The sequence below is a fragment of the Aythya marila genome (genome assembly GCF_965140915.1).
Source record: "Aythya marila genome assembly, chromosome: 6".
NCBI classification, from domain to species: domain Eukaryota; kingdom Metazoa; phylum Chordata; class Aves; order Anseriformes; family Anatidae; genus Aythya; species Aythya marila.
In genome coordinates, this window is record NC_139047.1 from 33,812,967 (window position 1) to 33,838,220 (window position 25,254).

A 25,254-nucleotide genomic window follows, 5' to 3' on the forward strand; every position below is an offset into this window, starting at 1 on the left:
CTTTTTTCCTCTATCTTCTCTTCTTCATGTGGGAATGCTAAAATATTGATAAAGATAAGAAAATAGATCACTCTCTCTTTAGAATTTATTTAAACTTGAATTTTGTCTGATTGAAAGGTGATAACCCCAGTTTCTCAGTGTGTCACGTCTCTGTCCAAAAATGCTGAAAGGAAGGTATAAAGACAATTTCTTCCCTTTGAGAAAGAACTGTCTTTTCTGACTAAATCCGTACGCACCTGAACATGCTCTGAAGTTCAGAAGGTTTAACAGAATGAGCAATTGCTTTCTGCTATTTCCTTTGTTTCCTAGCTACCAAACAGAGGTTAGATCTCTTGTAGTAGGCTGAAAATTATTTCTGATGAGAGTAATTATATAAATGTCATGGTAAAGATGTTATCAGATTTTTTTTTCCTTCCAGAGTTTCTGGAAGGAAATCTTTTTTTTTTTGGGGGGGGGGATACTGGATTATTTAAGATAAGAACAAACCTTAGATACAATATCCTGGATACAGCACCTCACTATAACTGAGATGCCTCCGCTCACTGGCTGTGCAACTTTAAGCCAAAGCAGAGCCAAAGAGAGTATGAAAGGCTACACGTGAACTGTAACCAAACAAATTCTTCAGTAGTATACATCAGCTTTTATTGTGCACTGGTAATAATAGCTATTCCTCAGGAACACCTTGGAGAGCTGCTGATTTATTTTCTACATGGTCTGCATCTTACCAGGAGCAACGCTTGACTTGCAAGGTCACCAAGATGTGTATTGCAGCACCAGGACCTTTGAACATGAGGCGAGAGAGGCATATACAATCTTATTGATAAATACTTTACCCATCCTCACCTTCTGCACAGTAGCCCATGCATCCTTGAGTAGGCTGCAGGAGATAAACAAAGAACTCGCCACAGTTCCTGACGGCAACGGGTATCCGAAACAAGCAGCAGTCCTTGGTGCCCCCAAAAACCTGCCAGGTAGCACAGGCTGTCAGGTGCTTGATCTCACCAGGAGCTGGTAGGGATTCATACCTCAGCGACAGCCACACCGGAGCTTGTGTCCCACATTTGTTCATCTGAGGATGCACACAAAAGAAACAGTTTGTGGCAAGTGCAGTAGGACTCCATGGAGAGCCACTGGAAGACAAGACTTTGATTGTAGGGAGCTTAGAGGGTCAGTGAAAGAGATGTATGGGTGGAGATGAAAAATGTCTTGCTTGGTTTAGAGATGCTTCTTTACAAAGATAAAGAAATACATTAATTATATATATTAATATATAATATATTAACAGATTATCCAAATCCATGGACTAGAGCCCCAATGCCACTGAGCACAGCAAATCCCCACAACAAGCAGCTCATGTATGAGAAAGGGTTGGTCCTAAAACGGTTGGGACTATAGCATTTTGAGTCACAGCTGGGAGAGGTTCCACCAAATTTACCTTTCCCAACTTACAAAGGGATGTTCAGGCATCTCAGATCTAATTTGCCCTCTATAGGTGCTAGGCTCTTTCCATGGACTAATGAGGCATGATTACCCAAAGCTGTCTTTAATTTAAGTACCTCAACAGGGAGATTAGGAAAAAAATCTGAACCTAATAAAATATTCACAGTCAGTCACAATGGTTACTTGTTACTCTGTGCTGTTACCTATCATTTGCCGATATGCAAAGCGTAGTGATATTTAAGTTAAGGTTTGCAAATTAATACCAAACACTGACGATAATCAACTCTCATATATCAGTGATATTCCACAGAGAGTGTCTGCTGCTGCTGCTTTGCATTTCCTCAGCTAGCCACAGGGAACACTATTTCTAATAGTCCAGCTCTGCCAGCACACTCCCTCCAGGCGTGAACATTTGGCTATACATCACATAGGAAACAACAACAACAACAAATTCCCATTGGCCCAGGTTTGTAGCTTCACTTTTTACGATCAGAAGTTTCTTGTGACAGCAGCAGAAGCAGCTAAACCAAAGGATAAATCTGTTACGTCACACACCAGTGTTGTCCTGGTGCTTGAGTTTTATCCCCTTGAGTTTTACACCAGCTGGAAGCAAGTATAGAGGATGGGGCATAGGGTCTGTGCAGCCAATGGAAGTAAAGTATTTGAAGAAAATAAAGCATATGGTATGAAAAGGTCTGATTTCCACTTGGAGCTAGTTACTGTCAGGCTTCTAAAAAAAAAAAAAAAAAGGATTATAGAGAGTCAATATAAAAATCTTATTTTCCCCCAGAAATGCAGAAAGGCAGAGCCTCTGTCACCAGGGACTCAGCACGGGATGCCCCAAAGGAATGATATGCAGACCTTTATCTGGTGAAGAAGAGAAGAAGATGAGCAAAAAATATATATATTTTTACTTGGAATTTTATAGGAATCCTTTAGTTTCCTCTATTTAAAAGGTATGTTGCATGTAGGTCTTTAGGAGATTTGTTCTGTTGATTTATTTACAGCTTTCAGGGACACCAGTGCTTTCTGTGCAGGGAGAAAGGCAGCTAATGGGTATTTCTAGTATCCTGCTGAACTCCCGACCTAGAGAGTGGGATTTGATATGAAATAACGTGTATCCAAAACACATTTAAGAGCATATACTTGTAAAGACACAGAAGAGTGGAGCAAGCATCACCCAGAGACATGCCACATGCAGAGAAAGAAAGAAGGGCACAGGGAGAAGGATGGTAACTGGAGATCAGCAGCCTGTATTTCATGCTTGTTTGTTGAAACACTTATACCTTGAATTTGGAAAACAATTTGGTAAGGCATCACAGCACAGTCTTCCCATCCCTCTGGTCATGTTCCCATGGAGCTAGTGGCTGTCCCCATGCTCCGCACTCACCTGATGTGAGGACAGGGAGTGCTGATGCTGCTCCTCCTGTAGGAAGCATTCCCTGTGCTACTAGCACTGCAAAGGGCCATTGCCCCTATTTCCTGACATTTGGTTGCCAAAAAATTACGTTTTTGAGGAAATTTGATAATTTAACCCATGTAAATATAAACACTTGTCTCGTGGAATGTTTGCATCCACGAGAAAATGAACTGAAAAAATCCTCTAACAGTTTCTGTAGAGGACTTTTCACTATTTGAAACAAGGTGTCATGTGTTTTCATATCTCTTTTGCCTTGTGTAAGTGGCTCCAACACGTGCTGGCTGCCCCAGCCAAGCAGGAGCAGTGCCTCAGTTTCCCTCTCTGCTGCCTGACCTTGAGCAAACCCATCACTGCTGGTGCGCCTTTGTGCCTTATCTCTAAAACAGAGGTAAAAGAGGTGGCTGAGGTGGTAATAATACTTCCTGGCCTTTCAGCATTACAGAAAAGACAAATTCATTAATGAGACTCTCATATATCTGCTGTGCTGTGGGCCACGTAGATAAATAGACAGATGCAAGTGCATTCTGGCTGCAAAACAGTCTGTACCTAAAAGAGGGTCTGTATCCTCTTTTAACACACAAGGAGGAAAATAAACCACTGAAATAAGAAGGCAGTGATTTTCTCCCTCTTTGTATTTATCCTTGCCAGAAGTCTGTGAGCTGTTTCAGCGCTTGAGGAAGTATGGATTAGTCCCGCTGGCGGCAGCCCCCAGCATTGTATGCAAGCTCTCCGATAAACCCCTGCTGTGATCTGCAGCACCCTGGATTTGTTCTGGCAAATCTTGCACTGAAACCATTTGAGCAAAATCATTTATTATGTAATGTGTACAAATTACAAGCAGTGATGAACCCTTTTGACTGACTTTGTGACCAGGAAATGCAGACTGTGAAAAAATGGTTATTGTAACAAACTGTGATGCAGTATTATACAGTGGCCAAGGAAAAAATTTAGGTATAAATCAAGAAGCTGGGTTTTCCTAGCAGCTTTATGGGGCACACATGTTTATTTTCTGCTTTGAGCTACATCTTTTCCATCTTATTCAGGCAAGTTGCACCACACTAGCCAAAAGGAATTGCTGTATGAGGCCTCTTTGTGTTACAGAGAGGGGGAGGCAAGGACAATTGTATATTCAGGTATTTGACCAGCAGTACAGACAAGAACAGAAAAAGACTGAGAAAAAAAAAATCAAAATATTCTAAGAGGAGATATTTCAAAGAGCCAAAATGTTCAGGTCCCAGCTGTGGCATAATTAGCATTAAATGTTGAAGCAGTCATTTGGGAGAGTAACTAGAAAAATAAATACAGAGGTAGCAAAAGATTGGCATTTAAGATATAGCATTTACCTGCAATAACTGTAGTCATTGCTGCTCTAAGAATAGCAAAAAGCTGTGGGAATCTTGTACTGTAATTCAGCAGCACTTCCAAAATGAAGAACAAGAGTTATACAGCTGCCTCCACACAAGAGCAAACTCTGAATGTCTCTTGCAGGCAGGATTTCGTTTATCGAGGATCCAGTGGTGGGAATCGAACCACAGATTTGCTGGGGTTGTCCAGGCAATCTACATAATGTACAGCACATGGCAGCACTAGTGCTGTGGCATGGAAAATATCAGCATTTCTCACTTGAAATGGAGCTATGCAGCAGGAAGAAAAATAAAGTACAATAGCTACAACACTGGAAACCATCTGTGTGCCCAAAGTTTGTCCTTTTATTTCTGGGGGTATTGGTAGGTCTACCAAAAAATAGCCCTACAAATTCTATCCAACTTATATAGTTTTGAGGATGGTGAGCCTCAATGAATGCTCAATTAAAACTCCATATAATGGATAACATACATTTGATTGCTTCCTTTAACATGTTTGCACTTTGTCAACTTAATGGCAAGTTAGTGAAGTAAACTGTGTTGGTGTAAATCCTAAATCTACCAAATTCAGTGCATCTGTGCAAGGTACTTGGTGACACAGCTTGCACAAAAGAGCTTTGCTATGACACACACACACACACACACACACTTTTTAGGTTGTTTCCAGGCTTTTTGAGTACTTTCGTACTTTATTCAATACTAGTTAGGTGGTGTTTGTGATCTTCAAAGCATTTTATAAGCCTTCCCTAATTAATCTTCACAACACCTTTATATGGCAGGTAAGCCTTCATTAAGTATTTGTGATTCATAATTAGGCACCAGCTAATCTTTTAAATAATTTGGTTCATAAAACCTAAACAAAAAAAATTAAACTTGTTCCCCCATTGCCAATAACTATGGGATAGACCATTATTGTTTAATCCAATGATGTCTCCTTCCATTTAGCTGGGGTTTGGACAATCAACTAGTTTGATTGATTGAACACTCTAAGGTTCTTTATAATTGTACAAAGAAATCAAGCTGGATTGTTCTTGTCACTTGGGTATTGCACTGAAATTATGTTGTTAAAAATAAGTAGCACCATATGTGAGAAATGCATTGTTTCAGTTAAATGGAGATAGAAGGCTTTTTGGTATATTGTTGGTTGGCATTTAAAGCATTGTGATTTTGCATCTGTTATCCACTCAAAACTTTACTTTGTCTTAGTTGTTTTTTTTTTTTTTTGCATTTCTTCAGAGTAAGTTAAAATAAATAAGATTTTTTTTTTAACTTAAATCTGGGGCTGAACTCCACAGAAATCAGTTTACGTCAGGAATATCTGTAGTAGCAATTAAACCAGTGCCTGCCTTGTGTTTCTTTTAAGTACATGCTTCTGAACAATAGAGACTGTAATTGTAATTTCTACAGAAGGCTTTTTGTATGTCTGAAAAACAAACAAGAAAAATAAAACCTCTTCATACCTACTATTATAATGTTGAAGTATTCTTGTATACATACGAGAAAGGGAATTGCAGATGAAAACATGAAATAATACCCTGGAAGTGTCACTTGCTTTTAAGTTCTTAAAAAAAAAAAAAAAAAAAAAAAAAAAGGTTTGGATTCAGAGCAAAATAAAAACTGAAACACTGAAACAAAATAAAAAAATAATAGCATGCAGTTGAGCTATTGTATTTTGATTGTGATTATAAAATGTTCTACAGCAGGTTAAGTGGAAGAGGAAGTTAATCCAAGCATGGGAAAAGTAAATCTTCTCCAGGGACTACAAAATCAAGCATCATAGGCAGGTTAAATTTAAATTTGACAAGCTTGAACACGACCTTGTTTGATACACCAAAGATTAGTGTCTGAGTCTATGTTAAAGCCTAGTCGATATGTATATAAAGGTAAATTTATATTGTTAAAAATGCAGTTGTTGAGAAAACACAAGCCTTGATTACACAACACGTCCTTCCTTTACCACATATACTGCTGTACATGAGTTTATAGCACAGGCATATTTAGAGTTGATTTTGCTCATTTACAGAATGAAGTTTCTGAAAGAGGATACTTGAAGTAATCTTGGTATACAGGTATACAGGTATTGTTGGGCATTTTAAAAACATTGTCATCTGTAGTTCAGCTGTAGAAATTCTTGCTGCAGGACCACAGCTGGTAAAAAAAAATACAGTGACTGCACAGACTCATAGGAGAGAAATGTCTTTAAAGTCTTATCTGAGCCATGTCAGACTCCAAAATTTCCTGTACCAGGGGCAGCTGGAGGCTAGCAACCTGCAGAGCTGGAGCTATCATCCTTCCCTCCCACCCTTCCCTCCAGACAAGTGCATCCAGCAGCCAGGATGAGAATCGGGTGCACCTCTGGTCCAGAGCAAGAGGATGCTCAGAGGCTCCAGTGCAGGCCAGCTCCTGCCATGCATACCAGCATGTCTGCAGGAAATAAATTGAGCCAAGGTGAAGAGCTGCCTTCAAAGTGAGAGGAAACCAGGAGTTAAGCAGTGGCTGATCTGAGGGTTTGAATCTGAGCTGACAGGATGTGGTACAGTGCACATACATACCTATATGAGTGTGTGCATGTGTATACTTGTAAGGGTACGCACCTGGTATGTGCCCATCAGGCCAGGTAACATGCATATGTCTACATGCAAGTGCTGAACCATACACATGGTCTACCTGCAGCCTAACCTTGGCAGTGAGTGCACAGTGATTGCTGTGGTCAGCAGGGTAAAAATCTGTTCTTCTCTCCCTGCTTACAGAATACAGCCCCACCAGTCCTCCATTCCAGAGGACAAGTGCATGGTAGTAACAATTGTTCTAGTAGATAGGCTGGGTTTAATCCCTTTCTTTTTAGCTTATCATTTGTTATTTGCAATTGACTACCCAAAGCTGAAAATATTAGCATTGCTTTGAGAAATAATGAATCTGACTCGTGCGTATGGTATCAAGAGCATTATTGCTGGCTCCAGAACCAATTGCTATTTGCATAATCAAATTCTTAATTGATGTTTTTTCCTTAAGGTTGCAGTGTAATCTATGCTTTTTTCCCCTTGTGTAAACAAGAAGAAGGAATGAAGCAGCATGTTTCCAGAGATATTTCTGGCTTCACCATGAGTTGTGAGGCAGCCTTGGAAGGCCTTCCTGTCATTAGCATGGCATTTGGATTTGCATTACGGTTAGCAGCAAGCACTGCTATTCTGTTATGCACAGATTGATCTGTTATCTGACTGTAGTGCAGATCTTCAATAACACTAGCAGGTTGTGTTCTCTCTCCTTTCTTTTCAGTATTCATTCCTTTCCTGGGGCTTGCCCATATGTAGATGTAAGTCTACAGATGTATGTGTACACCCTCTATTATTTTAATTCAGAAGCCTGTTTTTGTAACTGATGTCTGTTTCTCCCCTATTGACGGGTAAATACATCTCTATTTTTTAATAGATTTTCTGCAGAGCTTTAATTTTTAAGTCACTTTTTCTCTTCCTCCGAAGGTCATTTTGCTACTAGGTCTGGCCATGTTAGTGCATTGCATCTTGGTCTGAGTTTTAGCCCTTAATCTCACTAAAGGTTTGCCTACCCTTTCTTCCTTTAGTGTATTTTTTTTCCCTTTCACAGTGAATTTGGCAGTTCTGGAAGAACAGGCTATTGTCTGTGATCTGTAGGCAGCGGTTTTGATACCTGGGGATACAAAATTTGCAAGTTTGTGTTGTTTTCCGCTACAATTTTTCATTGGATTGGGAAGAGGCTGTAGCCAAAAGCACATGCCCAGGACCCAGTAATTGCTCTGCCTCCTCTGGGAGCACAGGGAGAAAGGCAAGGAAGAAATCAAGGGAGGAAGGTCAGGATCATTTGCTAACCACCAGGGAAATTCAGCAGGCAATACCTAAATTGGAAAGCTGTTTCAATCAAAAGTATTTTGCCACTTGAGGAAAAAGTTTATGGACAGCAGTTGGATTCAAGGGATGGAGAATTCAGGAATACAATTCATTTTTTCACTCTCTTTGACAAAAAACAAACAAACAAACAAAAAAACTTTTTGTGTGTGTGTGTGTGTGTGTTCTGCCTTTTCCCTTTGTCTTTTATTAATTTGTTTAATTAGTGGGTGAGAACCAGCTTCTTTTGAGTTGTTGTTATTTGTTTTTTCTTGCAAATGTTGCTGTGCCTCTTTATGATGTAGCTGTAGACAAGCTCTCAGCTTCTGTTTGTGACTTGGTTCTGTTTTCTGTTGAACACATTGCTATTTTTATGCAACAATACTCAGACAGGGCTTTTTTATTGTTATTATTTATTGTGGAGCTTCTTTGTGGTAAGATTCAGATTATGTGGCAGTGCCTTCCCACATGTCCGTCTATCATGAGCTGTTTCTCCTGCCACAACTTTCTCTGGGCAAGACCTCTAAATCTCTGTTATGGTTTAAATCCCTTTGAGCTCAGTTGGGTGACAAGAATCCTTAGCTACCATTACTTTGAATTAAGAAGTTAATCTTATCCACTGATAAGCAGCTAATTGCATCCAGCCAGTATCAACAGGATATCACCAGGCGTATATTTTACAAGATTTTGGAGTAATGTACTTTTTAACTCCCCAGCTGTATTGTCAGGCTTTATTTGGTCTCTTTTCTCTTCTATCTGCTCAGGATTTTGTCTTTGACTTGTTTAATTAAAATCAGCTCACTTCAGCCAGAGACTGGAATGTCCAATAATAACTGCTTATTAGGGAGTGGAAGCTGTGCAGTTATTAATTTAAATTATTTTGTTCCAGAGGTTTTGCTCAAATTAAATGGAAAACCAAATTAAACAATGATTTAATTAAGTGGAAGAGATGGAACGTAGAGGCAGATTTAGAAGGTGAAGATCTGAAAGAAGTGTATTCTTCCAGTCCTGACATCTAACAGATGTAATCCTTCAGCAGCATGGCGAAACAGAGATTTACTGTCATTCAGAGGATAATGAAGAAACCAATGGCAAGAATTATGTTACAAGATAAGGAACTAAACTAATGAATATAACTCTACAAACCTGCATAAAAAACTCCATAGAACAGATTTGAAGAAACAAAGCATGTATTGTTTGATGGAAATCTCAGACAGTCGAGTAGTACTACATACTTGAAAATGCTGAAATGCAATGACAAATTAATTTTTATAGAATATATACACACTAATATAGCAATCTGTAAAAATAAACCACATAATGCATTGGGATATTCATTCAAGGATGACCTGCCATGAAATGAATATTTCAATAATAATCATGCTAATTTGTTCACATTAATTAGATTTATGGATTGTGTATGCAGAGAGTTAGAAATCCCACACAAGTGACAATTATCTCTTAACATTTCATTTAACTTTAGATTATGAAGATATACTTCTGTTGTGACAAGTTCCCAGTTCCTTTTTGTATGGATACATGTTGTTTGCTAATTTCATGAAGGTTCTCCAGAAGGTTAGCATCACCTATTATTAAGGATCCTGACACTCTAGTTTGAATACTTCATCTTTAAAGTAATTTACAGCAATTGATTTATTATTTTCTGAATAATTTTGTTGAATACTTTGCTTGAAATTACTCTTATCTCATGTGCTGGGTTATTCAAAACGGCAACAACTTTACTTAGAGTCTCAGGTTGCAGTAGAAGCAACGATTGTGAGTTAAAAATTACTGCCATACATATTAAACACACATGAAGGAACTTTTTTGCTCTATAAAGTAGCTAACAATCTTATGAAACTAAATAATACAAAAAAAAATCAGTATCAGTAAAGGACTCAGATTTAGCTTTTCCTTCTGTAACACTAAAGAGCTTCTTATCGTGTTGACTTTTCTGATTTTTTCCCATCTGATTTCATAATGAGAAGATATTTCTAATTTATAATAATTTATATGGCAAAAGAGTCAGGTTCCAGAATCTGTTCCTGAAACACCAGAATTGGTTGAAAAAGTATAATTTACAGTGACATAAATAGGTTAACAAATATATCTCTTTACAGCTTGAAAACACCTTGCTTTGTATTTGATTACTACCCATCCACAGGGATCATGGCCTCTGACTATGACCCTTGGATATAAAAGTATTGTTATTATTATGGGAAAAATGTCCCATTACTTCTCACCCAGTCCCATTGCACTCTACTGGTTATGAGGGTATAGAGGTGACTGGAAAGGAAAATCACATTACAGGATTTATTCACATTCACCAGGGTTATTACATAGTTTTTACTGACTTCGACACATCTTGTTGGCATTTCTGCAGGCCTCTTGTTGATCATGAACCGGTACCATGCCGGTGGCAGCGAGTGGTCACACACCATGTCCTGAGCAGCTGTTCTCTGCAGCTCCAGTGAGTCGTACCTGGTGCTGCGGTAGGGATTGCGCAGGATGCGGTGTCCTGCCGGGGAGCACTCAGGAGCTGAAAAGTGAGAAAAGACAAGGATTAAAGAAGCTGGTTCAGTGGAATTCTGGTAATAAGCACTCAAAGATGGGTGCGCCTGCTTATATGTTCAGTTTCAGTTTAGCAATGGGTTAAATTTCAAGGCAGACACTGGGAAAAGATGAAACTTAGAATTTAAACATAGAAAATTTAAAGCAAGGTAGTATTTAGTTATCTAGATTTTCATCAAATCTGAACCAGAACCAGAAACCATAACCCTGTAAATGTGATCTGGATCTATTTCTAGAGATTAGTATCTGAATTTCTTCTGCTCAAAAATCAAGTAATATTTTGAGGTTCTAAAGTCTTGTGATCTTTAAAAATAAGTTTGTTTCTATGTTTTTATTTACTATCTGCATGAGTATTTTAGTCACGATATTATTTGATGCTCAAGAATAAAGTGCACCTCACATACTTTTAAATACATACTTACAAAAATAATGAAAACGAATTCTAAAAAGAGAGAAGCCAAAATTACCACATGTTTTTTAGAGATAAATTCAAGTTAGGCTTGCAGCTATTGGAACCACAGGTCAGCTATACCTTGCCTGAAGCAGGTACCCATAAAGCTAGACACATGAGAGCTCCTGTGTGTGGATCACACACAAAGTTTGAATCTGAACTGCTGTCCATCTGTGCTTGTTTGTTTACATGCCTGCCTTTTTTTTATTTCCATGTGTGTGTTGTTTCTTTGCAGAATATTCAGTATTTTCTTATCACCTAATAAGAGGAAGCCTTCAGTGATTCTTTTAGAAGTTGTTTATTAACAGAAAGCTTATCATGAAGGGAGAAAAAGGACCTTTTCTTGGTTAACTTTTGCTTCCATTTGCTTCCATTTAACTTTTGCTTAACCATTTGCTCCCCTTCTGCAAAATGGGACACAGGAGGAGGATGAGGTGGAGTTGGGCTGCTCTGCACATCAGCAACAGAAGTCTCAGCTCATTTCTTGCTGCAGTAATCTGTAATTGTTAATGGTGATGGAGCAGGCAGAGAACACATCACAGGAACCACACGACCTGGTTTGGGGAGCAGGCCTGGCAGTTAGCAAAATTACCCCTTTGCACTGTAAATAGAGCATATTTATGTGACACCATTGACAGAGAATGAGACCCCCTCCCCATAATCTCATTTTTCAAATGTCACTTTTTGGATAATAACTCTGCTTTAATGTTACACCAGTGGCACTCTGAAACAGATTTATCATTTTTTTTTATTGACAAGATACTCAGAAGGTCAAAGTCAATCCATTTATAGCACTATTTTTAAAGATTATTTTTATTGTGCCAAAGGCAAGGCAATGGTATACAAGACAAATGGGGACAAAATGTAGCGTAACAGAGCCTTCATTGCAAATTTCACAGAATTTAACTGTCAAAACTACAATGAAATTCCAGTGCAAAATTCCATTGAATTAATACAATCACCTTTTCAAATAAAAAAGTAGTGCCAAAAGCTTTTCTTTTCTGCAGTTAAGAGACATTTTACAGAGGAAACTTTAGGAAATATTAGACCAATTAAATCTGGGATCTGATCCCCTCTGTTAGATGTCCTTTTTGGGCATCTGTGCCAAGCACTAGAGACCACTTGGAGCCCTCTGCCAAGTTCCAACCCAAGGGACTAAATGACATTTCAGCAGACTGACTATTTCACTCAAATGAAAAGTTTTCCCTATATTTAAAAACTGTTAAAAAATGCAGGTCCTCACAGACCTATTCAAAGTCACTCAGAGCTTCAGGTGTGTTTGAGGGAACAGGGCTTCAGCTCATGGTGATATCTGCTTGCTCTAAGTTCCTCAAAAAAAACAAGAGACAAAAGCATCTAAAAGTAAATGGGATTTAAATATGGCTCTGTATACAGCATTGGCACAGGAATCCTGTGAGACCCTTGTGATATAATTAATAACATTCAGTTTCTCCATAACAATAGTATCAAATAATTCATTTAAATGTAATTAATAACCTTCTGCTCGATGTGTATTAGTAATAATCCAAATTCACACAGTATTCTGTGGTCTTACCAATGATTAAGTACTCTGTCTAAACAATGCAAATATATTAGACATTGAGACATGGCTAATTATTTTTCATCCTTCCCATAGTTTTGTTTGCAGTAGTTTAGAAAATGCTGCCTTGCATGTTAACATTGGAGCTGTTTAATGCAGTGGATGGGACATGCAAAGGACATGAAGGGACTCAGAGTAACAAGGGAAGGCAGGATATGTCAGTGAGGAGATGGGTCACTAACCAGCAGTATTTGGGACAACAGCCATGCAAACAAGTCCTGCAAGGCATGTTTGTGAAGCCCTGTGAGCAGGAGCAAGCTTGAACCAAAGCTCACCCAGGTTTTGCAGCAAGCCATCAGCAGCCCAACCCCTCAATTACCGAGCTCCTATTGTATAATGCTGATTATAGCCATATATCAGAATCAGGGTAAACTTTAACATGTAAATTGCAGGCCATGATACAAGTTAATTAGTACTGTCTTTCCCACAAGAAATAATAAAGGCAGTGCTGTAATCAAACTATATCATGAAAATGTTATTTGAAGAAGATACAGTAGGGCCCTGCTGGTGGTTCATGGGCAGCAGGATGCCTGCCCGTACCTCCTGGTGACTACAGTTACACAACAACCAGAAGGCCCCTGGTAATTTTTATTTAATGCAAAAATCAGGTAGATATGTCAGCTTTGTGTACAGTGATAAGAGCTCAATATCCCAAATGTCCCTCCTGCTGTGGGGGTCACAGCCCCCCACAAGTCCATGTCTTGTATGGAGTTGCTGTGTTGCAGGATAGATTGCATTTAAAATGATATAATTACTTCTTTACATATGAGAAACCCGTACAGTTAGTTTGCTTTAGTTTCCTGCAAAGAGCTGCTTCTTGTGCCACCACCACCCTCCGTGTGGGCCAGCAGCTGTTGCTCAGACATCCAGATTTGCTTGCTTTGCCAGACTCCAAGCACTTGGTTTAAACCCAGCAAATCTGCGGCAGCAACGTGCTGCAAAGAGGCACCAAATGGCTCCTTTCTGACACATTCAGAGCAAACAACACCAGTACCTGCTGCAGCTGCTAAGTGAAAACAGCAGTAGTGTATCTGTGGTGGAACAGTACAGCAAGTCTTGCGAGGGAAATCTGTCTGCCTTGAAGCCCTAAGGAAAGCTGCCATCAGTGCCACAGAGGTCAAGATCCACATGATGTGAATGTGGGGGAAGTTGTTATGTGTAAATGAAATATCAGAGGGCTGTGGGCTGGCCAGGGAGAGGAGAGCTGCCTGTGGAAGGCACAAACGTCTGGAAATGTCACATGGAAAACGAGCAGAATGTGACTATCTGATGTGGCGTTTTGTGCATGACATGCTGCTGGGGAACTAGGGTTTGGCTGGCAGCTGAAGGAAGCGCTGATGTGTCCACAGCTGGGGGAAGACAGGCATGTGGGGAGACGCTTGGGGTGACAGCCCAGAAGCCCGTCTGCGGGGGGTCACCCAACAGTACCCTCTTGGGCAGTGACACTGGTGGAACAAATGCTACTGTGGGGACACTCTCTCAGGCAGCCACAACAGACACGTGTCCCTTCCATCTGATGCCCACAGTGGGGAGGGACACCAGGAATTGGAACAGCAGGCTGAAGACTTGAAAGGAAATCATTCACTAAACATTTGCTTTTATTCCTGAGGGAAGGCAAGAGCGGGTGTGACACAGCTCTGCCTGTCACTCTCGCTCCCAGCAAATATCAGTGGCTTACGCAGAGAAAGGTTTACGAAGCTCTGAGATTTTGTTTGTTTGCTTTGAATAGCAGCAGCAAATCAAATAATATCAATAGGTGATTGCAGCTCGAAAACCCTGAAAGAAATATAGTCCACAAGCCTGAGGTGCATGTTTGTCTTGGGTAAAGCGGTGCCAGGCACACAATATATTTAAAGGGCATCCTAAAGCTCCAGGAAATAGCTGGCAGAATGCAAAATAATTTTTGTGTGGATGGTGAATGAAAGCCCGGTGATTGATCCAGATAATAGGAACCAACAGCAGCATTTGGTGATATGTTGTGATTGCCGTGTGGCTGGGAAAGAGAAATTCCCAGCCCGGCCTGGCCCCAGGGCTCCCAGGTGGTTTCACACCCCACCAGGGAGAAGAGGGGCTGGGGAGCTTCTGAAGCGTGGCATCTGAAATGCACGCACATATGTGTATGTATATGAATGTGGAGATTTTTATATATATTTAAACTTATGGATGAAAATCCTCTTGTTTTCGATATTTGTATGATGTATGGTTATTTTGTGAAATCCCTCCCTGGAAGATGTTCAGATTTTCTGCTCTTTTTTTTTAAATTTATTATTATTATTATTCTAAAATCCATAGTGTAACAATATGTTATCTTGAGTGTTTGAATTTCTCCTCACAGGAAAATTATAACATATTTTCATTTTGAAAAGTTATTTCAAAATGCCTAGGGTATTAAGCTGTACCTCCAAATCTGTGGCAGATCAAGACTGTGTTGGCTTTCTTCTCTTCTTGTCTCAGAGACAGAAGGAAAACTTTTTGTCGGCGGCCACTTCCATGCCTGGTAGCTGTATTTTGCTGATGTAGCAGAGCTCAGGTGAAAGTTTCTGAAGTGCCGTCTGCTTCCCAATAGGATGATTTACCATATGTTGAAAGAGAGTTTGGGCAGAAAAGGAAGGCAGATACTGGGAAAGGGAAATTCTTTCCAAGCTGCTAATGGATGTATTCAAAATAACAGTAGAAGGCTCTGATCTGATAACATCTAAAAGTTTCTTTTGATGGTTGCAAGCTACAGATGTACAGTTAATAGATAAGGCAGTTGTAGCTAAGAAACGTCTGTTTATTACAGACAGAAATCACTGCCTTATTTCACTAATATTTGCTACCATTTTAATACCATTATTCTACATGGTGATGAGAGAAAATTTATTTCTAAAATTATTCAGAGACAGGAATTTGTTGTGAACATGAATGTGACCACTATAAAAAATGCTTGAAGCATTCATGCTCCTCTGGTAGGAAAAACATAATAATTTTATAAAAACTATGGTAAGCAATAAATAAAGCTATTTTCAGATAATTCAGAAGCAGAAGAACCTCCTACTGAACTGAAATAATAATGAACCTCATTGGATAAACACCACATACTCATAATGGCTAGTTCTTGAACAAGTCATATTTTGTTCATAGAATGAAATTGATAGAGATAAATGAACCTTTGTGTAAAATGAATGTAATTATAGAAAATTTGACCTAGGAAGAGACTGAGCACCCGCTGAAAAGAAGACAACATTTTTCATACATATTATTTGGACTCAATAACAGACAGAATTAAGAAAAAAAAAATCAGGCCAAGCAGGAATGTGATTTTCTAGGCATCTGCTGCTTAACATTTCCCCTTAAATATTACGCTGTTTGAAAATAAGGTGTCTTCTGGTAACCGGGGCAACTCAGCACACAGTTAAAGACAGTTTCACGTGTATGTGTTATACAGTAAGCACTCTTTTAAGGCAGGCTTTAGATTGTTCAGCTGTAGGGACCTGATATGTTTTGAAACAAGAGTCTGTAGTATTTCCTCCTGCAGAGTTGTCCAAGCACAAATGACAGAGGTAGTGAAGTGGGAACACATCCCATTCTTTCTCCTCTCGGTCCTATGGATGCTTTATACTTTACCCTTGAAATTTTCTACTTAGAGCATGTGCAACTGAAACTCTTACTACATATTACTTCCACCAGGCAGAATTAATGAGTATATTGCTTAATTCTTAGGGAATTATTATTATTATTATTATTATTATTATTATTATTATTATTATTATTATTATTATTATTATTATTATTATTATTATTATTATTATTATTTTCAGCACAAAAGAGTTAGCCCTGAGAGAAAGTGCAATTGAAAAAAAAAAAAAAAAGTCCTCCTACAATCTAAAGATGCTGTCTGTATGAAGTACCCAAGTTTCATTTGCCTGGGAACAAAGTCACTTATCATTCTGGTCTCCTACAAAGTAAAGCAATATACTATTGACAAACTGGGGGCCAACATTCAATTGCAGGGAAAACAATTATTTATTCATACTAGTATCTCTTATCTGGGCTTGCATTTCTATTTTTAATTTGTGGTTTAGAAAAGAGGAATTGATTACATGCAACCTCTCCTCTGTCCTGTGTTTCCCCTGAATGCTTCGCAGAGTAATGAGCTATGAGCTCCACAGGAGTACGCAGACAGAGATGGACAAGCAACTTACACAGGAACAGAAGTGTCAAGAAAGGCCAACAAAGTAAGTGACAACAAGAGGTCCCTGAAAGAAAGGTGAGCGAAGTCTGAGGAACTTCTGGGCAGCTTAACATGGAGTTTGGAGCACTTTGACAGAAGATGTTCAGCAAAGAGATTTGTTCTGCACTCCATAAAAAGGAAGGATGAAGAAACCACATATTTCCTTTTGGGGACAACAACACACTAATGACCAAATGACCTGGGTGAGCAAAGAAGTTTCCAGAGGATGTGCTGTCTTTTGAAATATTTCTCTTTCCTGGACTCTCTATCTGGCATTTCTCACCAAGAGGCAATTTCATGACAGGGAGAACACATGATAAAAAATTATCAGGAGGCTGGACAAGACAGGAAATCTGTAGTGTCATTGCTTGGTGAAATGTAGCCTCATCTATTGAAGCTGCCAATTAGAAAAAACAACAAAGTCAAATTGTGTCAATTACTCTATTAAATTTTACCAAATTTCATCCCCACTAATTCTGGCTTGGCTTCAGAGACAGAAAACATCAGCATCTGAATATAGAAATCACTATTGCTATGTCAGAAGAGAATTAAAAACCTCATAAATGTCCTCAAGTTATCTTTAAGTTAATGGTGATGCCTTTAAGGACTTCTGAGCAGTCAACAAAAAGAAAATTATAATTATTGTTATTGATTGGTCTATTTTGCTCTCATTCCTCATAATGAAAAAATGAAACAATATGAAAAGGTTCGTTCTCACCTCCTAATCTCAGCCGAACATACACTTGCAAATGTAGCTTTCCTAAATAGCAGTAGCAAAAACAAACTCATGTTTTGATTTTAGAACCCACTGGGCTCTATTCAGATGGAAATTTGATTTCCATGGTTTACCCCTTTGAGAGTCGGAGTTGTTTCCATGCCTAAACCGTGATGTGGGCTAATTACAATTTGAGAGCCACACATTTTTCCAGACTGCTCCCTTGGTAAATGCTGAATTTTGGACACATTTCCCCCACTTCTTCAGCTTAATTCTGCATGTGGATGATACAGTGTTGGAGAACATGTCACTTCTAACTTATTGTCAGTGAATTCAGGATGCCGCAAAGACTGGCAGAAAGATAAGGGAACTCCAGCTGAAGGCAGCTGAGTGCTGCCAAATGCCAGATTCCTACATACGTCCTGGGTGTGATTTAGTTCCTAATGTATGCAGGGTGACGAGGCAATTTTTCCTGTTATTGTTTTGCTATTATTCATTGCTATTATTCATTCCATTCACCAGCACAATAGTGTTTTTGGCAGCCACACGCTCCTCACACGTTTATAATGGGCTTTTCTGTCAGGGCTTTGACATTTAGGAAGAATGGTTGGGTTTGCTCTTGCCTTCTCAGTAAGGTTTTATTCATTACTGTTCTGTGGCAATGTTCTCCTTGTTTGTACATGGACACGCTCCATTTCCCAACTAAAGCACAGCCCTAGAAGGATCTCACCACCTCCTGACCGAGATCCAGTTCCTATTGACCCCATCCATTCATCCACTCGTAGGCTGCCCACTCCTTGAAACTTGGAGAGTCAGCACAGAATGGGCTGGAGCACACAGCACAGAGAATGCAGAAACCCTCCACAGGCATTATTGCACTTTGGACGGATTTAAAAATATTAAAATAAAAGGTCATGAGCTAGAAATAGTCAGAGGTCTGCCTGGCCAGCGTGATAAGATAAAGCTGTGTACTCCCAACAGTGCAAGTGTGACATTAAGTGTAATAGATTTACAGAAACCATGTTTATCAGTGATCCTCAGTGTTTGTTTCTTCAGTGTTCAGAAGATACAGCTTCTGTACATACAGCTGTAATTAACTTTAATATTAAAATTCAATAGCTCCTTCCTGCTATAGAAACAGGATGGTCAGAGCTTTAGCCTATGGTTTCCTATAACCATGGTGATATTTCAAGGAAATCTTGCACATCTCGATGATGTCCATTGTGTACCTAGTACTTAAACAAGACCTATTGGCACTAGTTTGTACCATGAAAGAGCAAGGCTTTCAGCATCTATACATGAAAACCTCTCCAGAAATACATTTACTCATTTTATTTAGTGGAATTCAGTCCTCACGCACTGTTCTAGTGGGTACAGATTTTATTTTTTCACAGAATCACAGGTTTCTCTTGTTTTGGTTGCTCCATAGATCTGTGCTAATTCACCAGGCGTAACAGAAGCATTCATAAACATAGCAGGCTTCCAGGAATCTATAAGGACTTCAGTCATAAGTCACTTTGTGATATAAAAGAGAATCTAGTTCAGCTGGTATCAGCTGAGCCTTCATTACATTTACAGCTGCTACCTGTGCAGTCTTTTAGGATATAATTACCATAATAAGAAAAACATCTCCATAATTATATGTGCGTAAAGCAAGATGCCTTTCTCTGGGCATCTAGCTAGAGCTGCAGATACAGATATGCACGCTTGCAGAGGACACAGGGGATTAGGGAGGCAGAGGAATAAATACAAGACAATTGTTGCCCCATATGGAGCATATTATAGGCAGATGTGTTTTGATCAGGATCAGCCGTGCAGAAGGTAAACCGACTGATTTTTTCTCGTTTACACTGAACTAACTCTAATCACAGTGTAGTTTTGTGTGGTTTAAAATGTATGCTCTCTTAAAAGCAATTCAAAATTTACAGGGGAGAGTTATGTCCTCCAAAAAAGGCCTTTAGATCTGGGAAACCAGCTTTATCTCCTGTTGGTCAGCCAGGCTTTGTGGGGGTTTTGCACATGGGGATGGGATGAGATGGGACGGGACGGGACAGGACAGGACGGGACGAGACGGGACGGGACGGGACAGGATGGGATGGGACAGGACGGGATGGGCTTCCCCCCACCACAGCTTATATGTTGTCAGTGCTTTTTGCAGGAGGTGCAGCACTGGCACTTTGTAGTTTTTAGAAAGTAAATAAAAGAAAATCAGATTGCTGGATGAAGTATTCTTGATGGGAACCACTCTTTTTTTCTTAGACACTGATAACCCAGTACCAGACAAGATGAATCTTAGTAATTTTTTGTTTCTATGGAGCCATTTCCATGCTGAGCTTTCAATTCTAACTCCTCCACCTCCTTCTTGCCTGATAACAGTGAGCATAGACTTTTAGCTTATAAAATAGAGCTATACCTTTTATTAAAAAAGATGGTTCTAAACACAGTATTATTGAAGGAAGAAGTAGACAGAGCTTAATGTTTCTGCTAATTGATAATTCAACAAAAATATTATCTGTGTATCACCATCCATAAGTAAAACAAGGTATTTATAGACACACATGTACTATATCAGATTTTCTTCCATCTATCTATCAAAAGATTATCAAAAAACAGACTTCATTTTGTATTCTTACTCAGTAATTGACTAATAACTGTAATTTTCATCTTAAGAAGATAGGCTAGAAACCACTGTTTAGAAAAACCCTACAACATAACAATTGATCAATTCTTCATTACAATTGATGCATTCAGTTTACCACAGTAATTTCATTTGCAATTTGAGATTAAAAAAAAAAAAGAAAAAAGTCAACAAACAACAAAAATCTACTCAAGCAATTTCAGATTGGAAAGCCATAACACAAATTAGTACACAAAGAAACAGCAGGCAATCAATTTATCATTTGCTACTTTATTCTTTAACAATTTGCAGTCATTGTTGAGTTGCTTTTGAAACCTGTTAAATTTGATTATGTATAACCTGGTGAATTTCAGGCTTTGGTCATTTATCTGTTTTATGAGTTGTCCAGAGAAGAGAGGTTTTGTGCAGGTAGGTCTGTCTGGCACCTGCCAAAATCTGACACAAACACACAGAGCTAAAACTTAGCATGAAAGACCTGGCACTTCATTTTAATTTATTTATTTATTTTTAGTATTAATTCAGTTCAGAGAAGGTTTAGCTCCCAGTGAATCAGTTACAGAGCACTCCTAAAGTCACACTGTGGACCTACACCATGTAAGTCAGCTGTAGTCCCATGTGTGCTATTGATTATCATGTCTCCTACAGCATTAAATTTGTGGGTGGGACATTACAGAAATGTGATGATGTTCTTAACACCACAGTTTGAATAACACACCTGTGCGCCCATTAATAAAGAGGGTTTTGCCTGTGATAGACTGTGAGAAGTGGTGCTGTCGCATGCTGCTATGCAGACCTTACACCTGTTCACATTTATTCATAGGTGACCTCAAGAGGGCTTTCTATTTTTTATTCTCCACAATGTTTGTTTTTCTACATTTGGAAATGAGGATCCCATTAACCTTTTTAGCCTTGATGTCAAACTGAGTTGTATGAATATTGTTTGCAGGCACATGGTATGCTCAGAGAGGCACTGGATGTGCTCAGAGCACAGAGTGCTCAACAGACCTGGTGGAAGAGCTGCAAAAGGCAAACAAACAGATGAGAGGAAGGGGGATCACTTGTGGGCATTGTCTACTTGATTTAGGCTCTGCATTTAGAGCTGGCTGCTTTTCCCTGACCTGAAACCAGTTCTGCCATGTATAGAGCAGTGCTCAAACAACTGGTTATACCTTGGCAGATCCCTCTCCCACTGAAGCTGCTCACTTTTATATAGTCTATAAACAAGAGCAAGCTGACTTATCTAGCTTTCAAAACTATTTCCCTTCCTCTTCTTTTATTTTTCTTTCTCTGCACCAATACATATTCAATTGTTTTTTATAAGATGCATAATTTCAGCAAAAGCTACAGTTCTGACACCAAATATTCTGCTGCCTCATGATTGCCCTGCAGAGCAGAAATCAGGGCTCATTTCCCCACTCCAAAGCATATTAAAACCAGTTTGTGCTTTGCCCCAACTACTGCACATTGGCTATAATAAAACAGAAGATTTTATTTATTTATTTATTTTAATATAAGGAAGAGAATGTCAGGCAGAGGCACTTAACTGTAGGAGAAGTTTTCACAGAGCAGCCTTCTGAAGGGATGGAGGTAGGTGCAAACTCCCTCCAAGGGAGGGCAAGGTTTGCCTGCTGCCACTAGCTCCAGTCACAATGGGGGAATTTAGGCATTTCTCTGCCCTCCTGCCTTCCTTGCCTGCAAGCTCTGCATCATGGAAAATGGCTGCTCATAGACCATTCAAGCTGAACTGCTCTGGATAAGTGTATTCTCTCATCTTAGAGGTGAGCCAGGTATTTTATTCTGTGCTGTAGTATGAGCAAATAGTCATACTTTACCCTCACTCTTGCCCGATGCCATTCAAGCAACTGTCACTCTTCAAATTTCATTTGCTGTGAATAAAGTTCAAAGTTACCTACTGATTGAGACAAAGGATAGTTAAAAATGGCATCATGATGTGCCTCAAAGATTTTCCCTAAATATTAAAAAATCAATGTTGAATTTACTTTTTTTTTTTTTTTGGGGGGGGGGGGATTTTTATTGTTTGGTTGTTTTTTATTGTTGTGTTCTATTTTTTTGTTTGTTTGTTTGTTTGCTTGTTTTTGACTCTTGCATTGGCTACACTGATTGTGCAGCTGATCGTGTTTGGCATGTTTCAGTCTCAGCAGTCCAAAATGAATCTTTTCATCAATAGAAGTATGCAGTACAAGGCTTGTTGTCTCTCACTCAAAGCATGTTGAGGACAGATCTGTGTTTTTGTTTGACGAACACCAGAACACCAAGCCCTCATGCCTAAGGTCTCAGGACTGAGATAACTTCACTTTTCCTTTTATGATTTCAGCCCCCACAATTTGCTCACCTACCCTCAACCTTCTGGCAGGAACTACAATTCTCACTTTTACTCACATATTACTTTCAAATGTGGTGTGAAAGAAAAGCCAGGGTCTGAACTTACTGCGAAGGTCTTTGGTAGCTATTTTTAACCTCTTGTGCCTTCTCTGACACACCACAGTAAAATTCTAGGCTAAGGATGAATTTCATTGCATCCTTTCTATTATTTGCTGAAATAAGTGTAAAAGAAAGCACTAAAATCTAGGTTATTTCCTTACAGAACATGTAGATTCAGCAATATTAATAACAACTGAATGGCTAAATCCCTGCAAACTGGGATAAAAGTTTGCTCCTAGAGATCCAGCGAACACACTTAAACCATCGAATTATCTTAATTCTAAAATAGCCTCCCAGCAGCACTGCGGGGCCCAGCTACATTTAGGGTTATTTAGCCATATCTGGAATTTTGAGGCTATTCCAGACGCAGACAGGCACAATGCAAAGCAGAGTTGGCCAAACATGTGAAGACTTGAGGTATAAAAGGATTAACAGATGCTAATGTTCTACATTTTTCTGTTGCAATAACATGAGCACAGACAACACCCAGAGCAACACAGAAAGGAGAAGATTGCATGTAGGAGGGACAGAAAGACACTGCTATAATACTATGCTGTAGTAAATTTTGGAAAAGGCAACTGTTGAACAGATGTTACAGGCACTAGGAAAATTTACTAATTAGATGATTTGCAATTCACTGGTCTAGTGAGGAAAAGTGGTTTACTTCAGTATAAACTAAAACCTTTTATTTTTTACAGAGAAATAGAATTTCTAAAATCAGAAAGAAAGACTGATAATAACTGTATGCCACACTAAACTCCTGTTCAGCCTGAAATGAAATATCTTGGAAACAGGAAGGATTGACTCATTTAATTTTCAAAGATTTTGAAAGGACATATTTAATTTTTTATTTTATTTTTTTAAATGTGCTTCTTCTTCTCTAGTCCAAATAGTTTGTCACATTCAAGATGAAGCTACGGTAGATCCTGATGATATAAAGAAAGTGTCAGCAATGCCATTTTTGCCAGCTTTGTTTACTGGAAACTCTCTGCTGAGGGAGCTTGTATCAGCTGGGTTTGCTTCAAGGTGCACAGTCTTTGTCTTTTCATTTTCTCTATCTTGATTGCCTTCCTTCAAATTAACTGCTCCCTATGACGAGCCGTTACTCTTTATTCTTTCATATTCCTTGCCCTGACTGCAGGACAGCCAGACCCAAGTACAGGTCTGTTGCAAGACCCCCGTCACTCTACAAGCTGGATGTTACACAGCTCCTACTGCTCTGGTGTTGGGAAAGCAATGCATACACACAGCACCACATAAACATATTGGAGAATGAAGTGCATCTTGGCATGGCACTTATCCCAACCCTGATTACCCAGTGTAAAAAGCACGGAGACATTTTTGGCATGACAAGTGCTGAAAAGAGGGACAGCCTGCTGCTCTTCATGATAATCCTTCTTATCTATAATTTTTTGCTACAGTGCTTGCATGGGAACATGAGGCAAGGAGACCACTCTGCTCCCTTGATGGTCCTTCTATAATAGATGGATTCCCCTGTCCTCTTCCTCAAGCAAGGATGTCTAATTCTGATTTATCTCCCACACTGTAGTGATCAGTCCCATAAATATGACTCCTCTAGCTATGAATCCAAAATGCTCTGGATCTGTATGTGACCTGAAAACATCTTTACATACTCCTTCAGCAGCAAAACACAGACTTCATCAGTCTGGAAAGACAACTGCTTTTCCTGCATTCTTGCATCAGTAAAAGGGGTCCTTAAAAGGTATGCAAGAGTACCTAAGGATGCAAGGGTCATAGATCTTCTTAGCCATAACACAGATTCAGTCATGTTGCCAGTAAGTCTGGCCTGCCATTAGAATCTCCATCACTGGAAAACATGAATATACATAATAAAGTAGCTCTGATTTGTAATGGCCACCTGAACCATCTGTATTTCTCTGTATTTCTCTCAAACTCATTTCTTAATATTTGTTATTAATTCATTATGACTCCTTGACTACAAAGAGTACATCAAAGCTGAATATTTCTCTTTAATCAGGGACCCAAAACATTATCACTCTGATCATGGGATTGCAGCTTTCAAATATTCTTCTCAATCCTATTCTTGGAATACATTGCATCATTTAAAATCCTCTTCTAAATTAGGAAAAATGACCTTTTCTCTTTCAAGGCAAACTTTTTCTGAGGATCATCCATGGACTTTGTGGGTGTATGCCAAGAATGAAATAGAGTTTTATACAGATTTAATCTTATTTGCAATAATAATTTGCAGTAATTTTGAATAATCTATATCTTTTCAAAGTTTTCTTCCAGCAGAAGGTTATTTTGGCTATGATTGCATGAGAAATGACACTCCATCTCTGCAAAAGGCTCTGCAGTAGTCATTAAATGACACGAGAATAGGACGTAAATAATTCATTTGTGATCATATTCATGTGTGCGTATGGTGTATGTTGATACAGTAGAAGAGTCTGCCTTTCAGTTTGTTTTTGTTTGTTTGTTTGTTTGTTTGTTTTTCCCCCATAAGGTAGATATATCTATGTATAAAAGCTAAAATAAAGGTTGCTTTTTTTTCTTCC

At 39.0% G+C, this 25,254-nt stretch overlaps 1 protein-coding gene across 1 annotated transcript in view; it reads right to left on the reverse strand.

The window, feature by feature from the left end:
* The window catches only part of LOC309879768 (von Willebrand factor D and EGF domain-containing protein-like), a gene marked incomplete at its 3' end in the record, with an annotated part of 170,210 nt that overhangs the window by 121,858 nt on the left and 23,098 nt on the right, over positions 1–25,254 (reverse strand). The window contains exons 2-3 of the mRNA XM_082763946.1: positions 10,439–10,623; positions 844–1,069 (exon numbers count right to left, since the gene is read on the reverse strand). Of these exons, the coding sequence (XP_082620072.1) occupies positions 844–1,069; positions 10,439–10,623 (411 nt within the window). The remainder of the gene's footprint in view (positions 1–843; positions 1,070–10,438; positions 10,624–25,254) is intronic.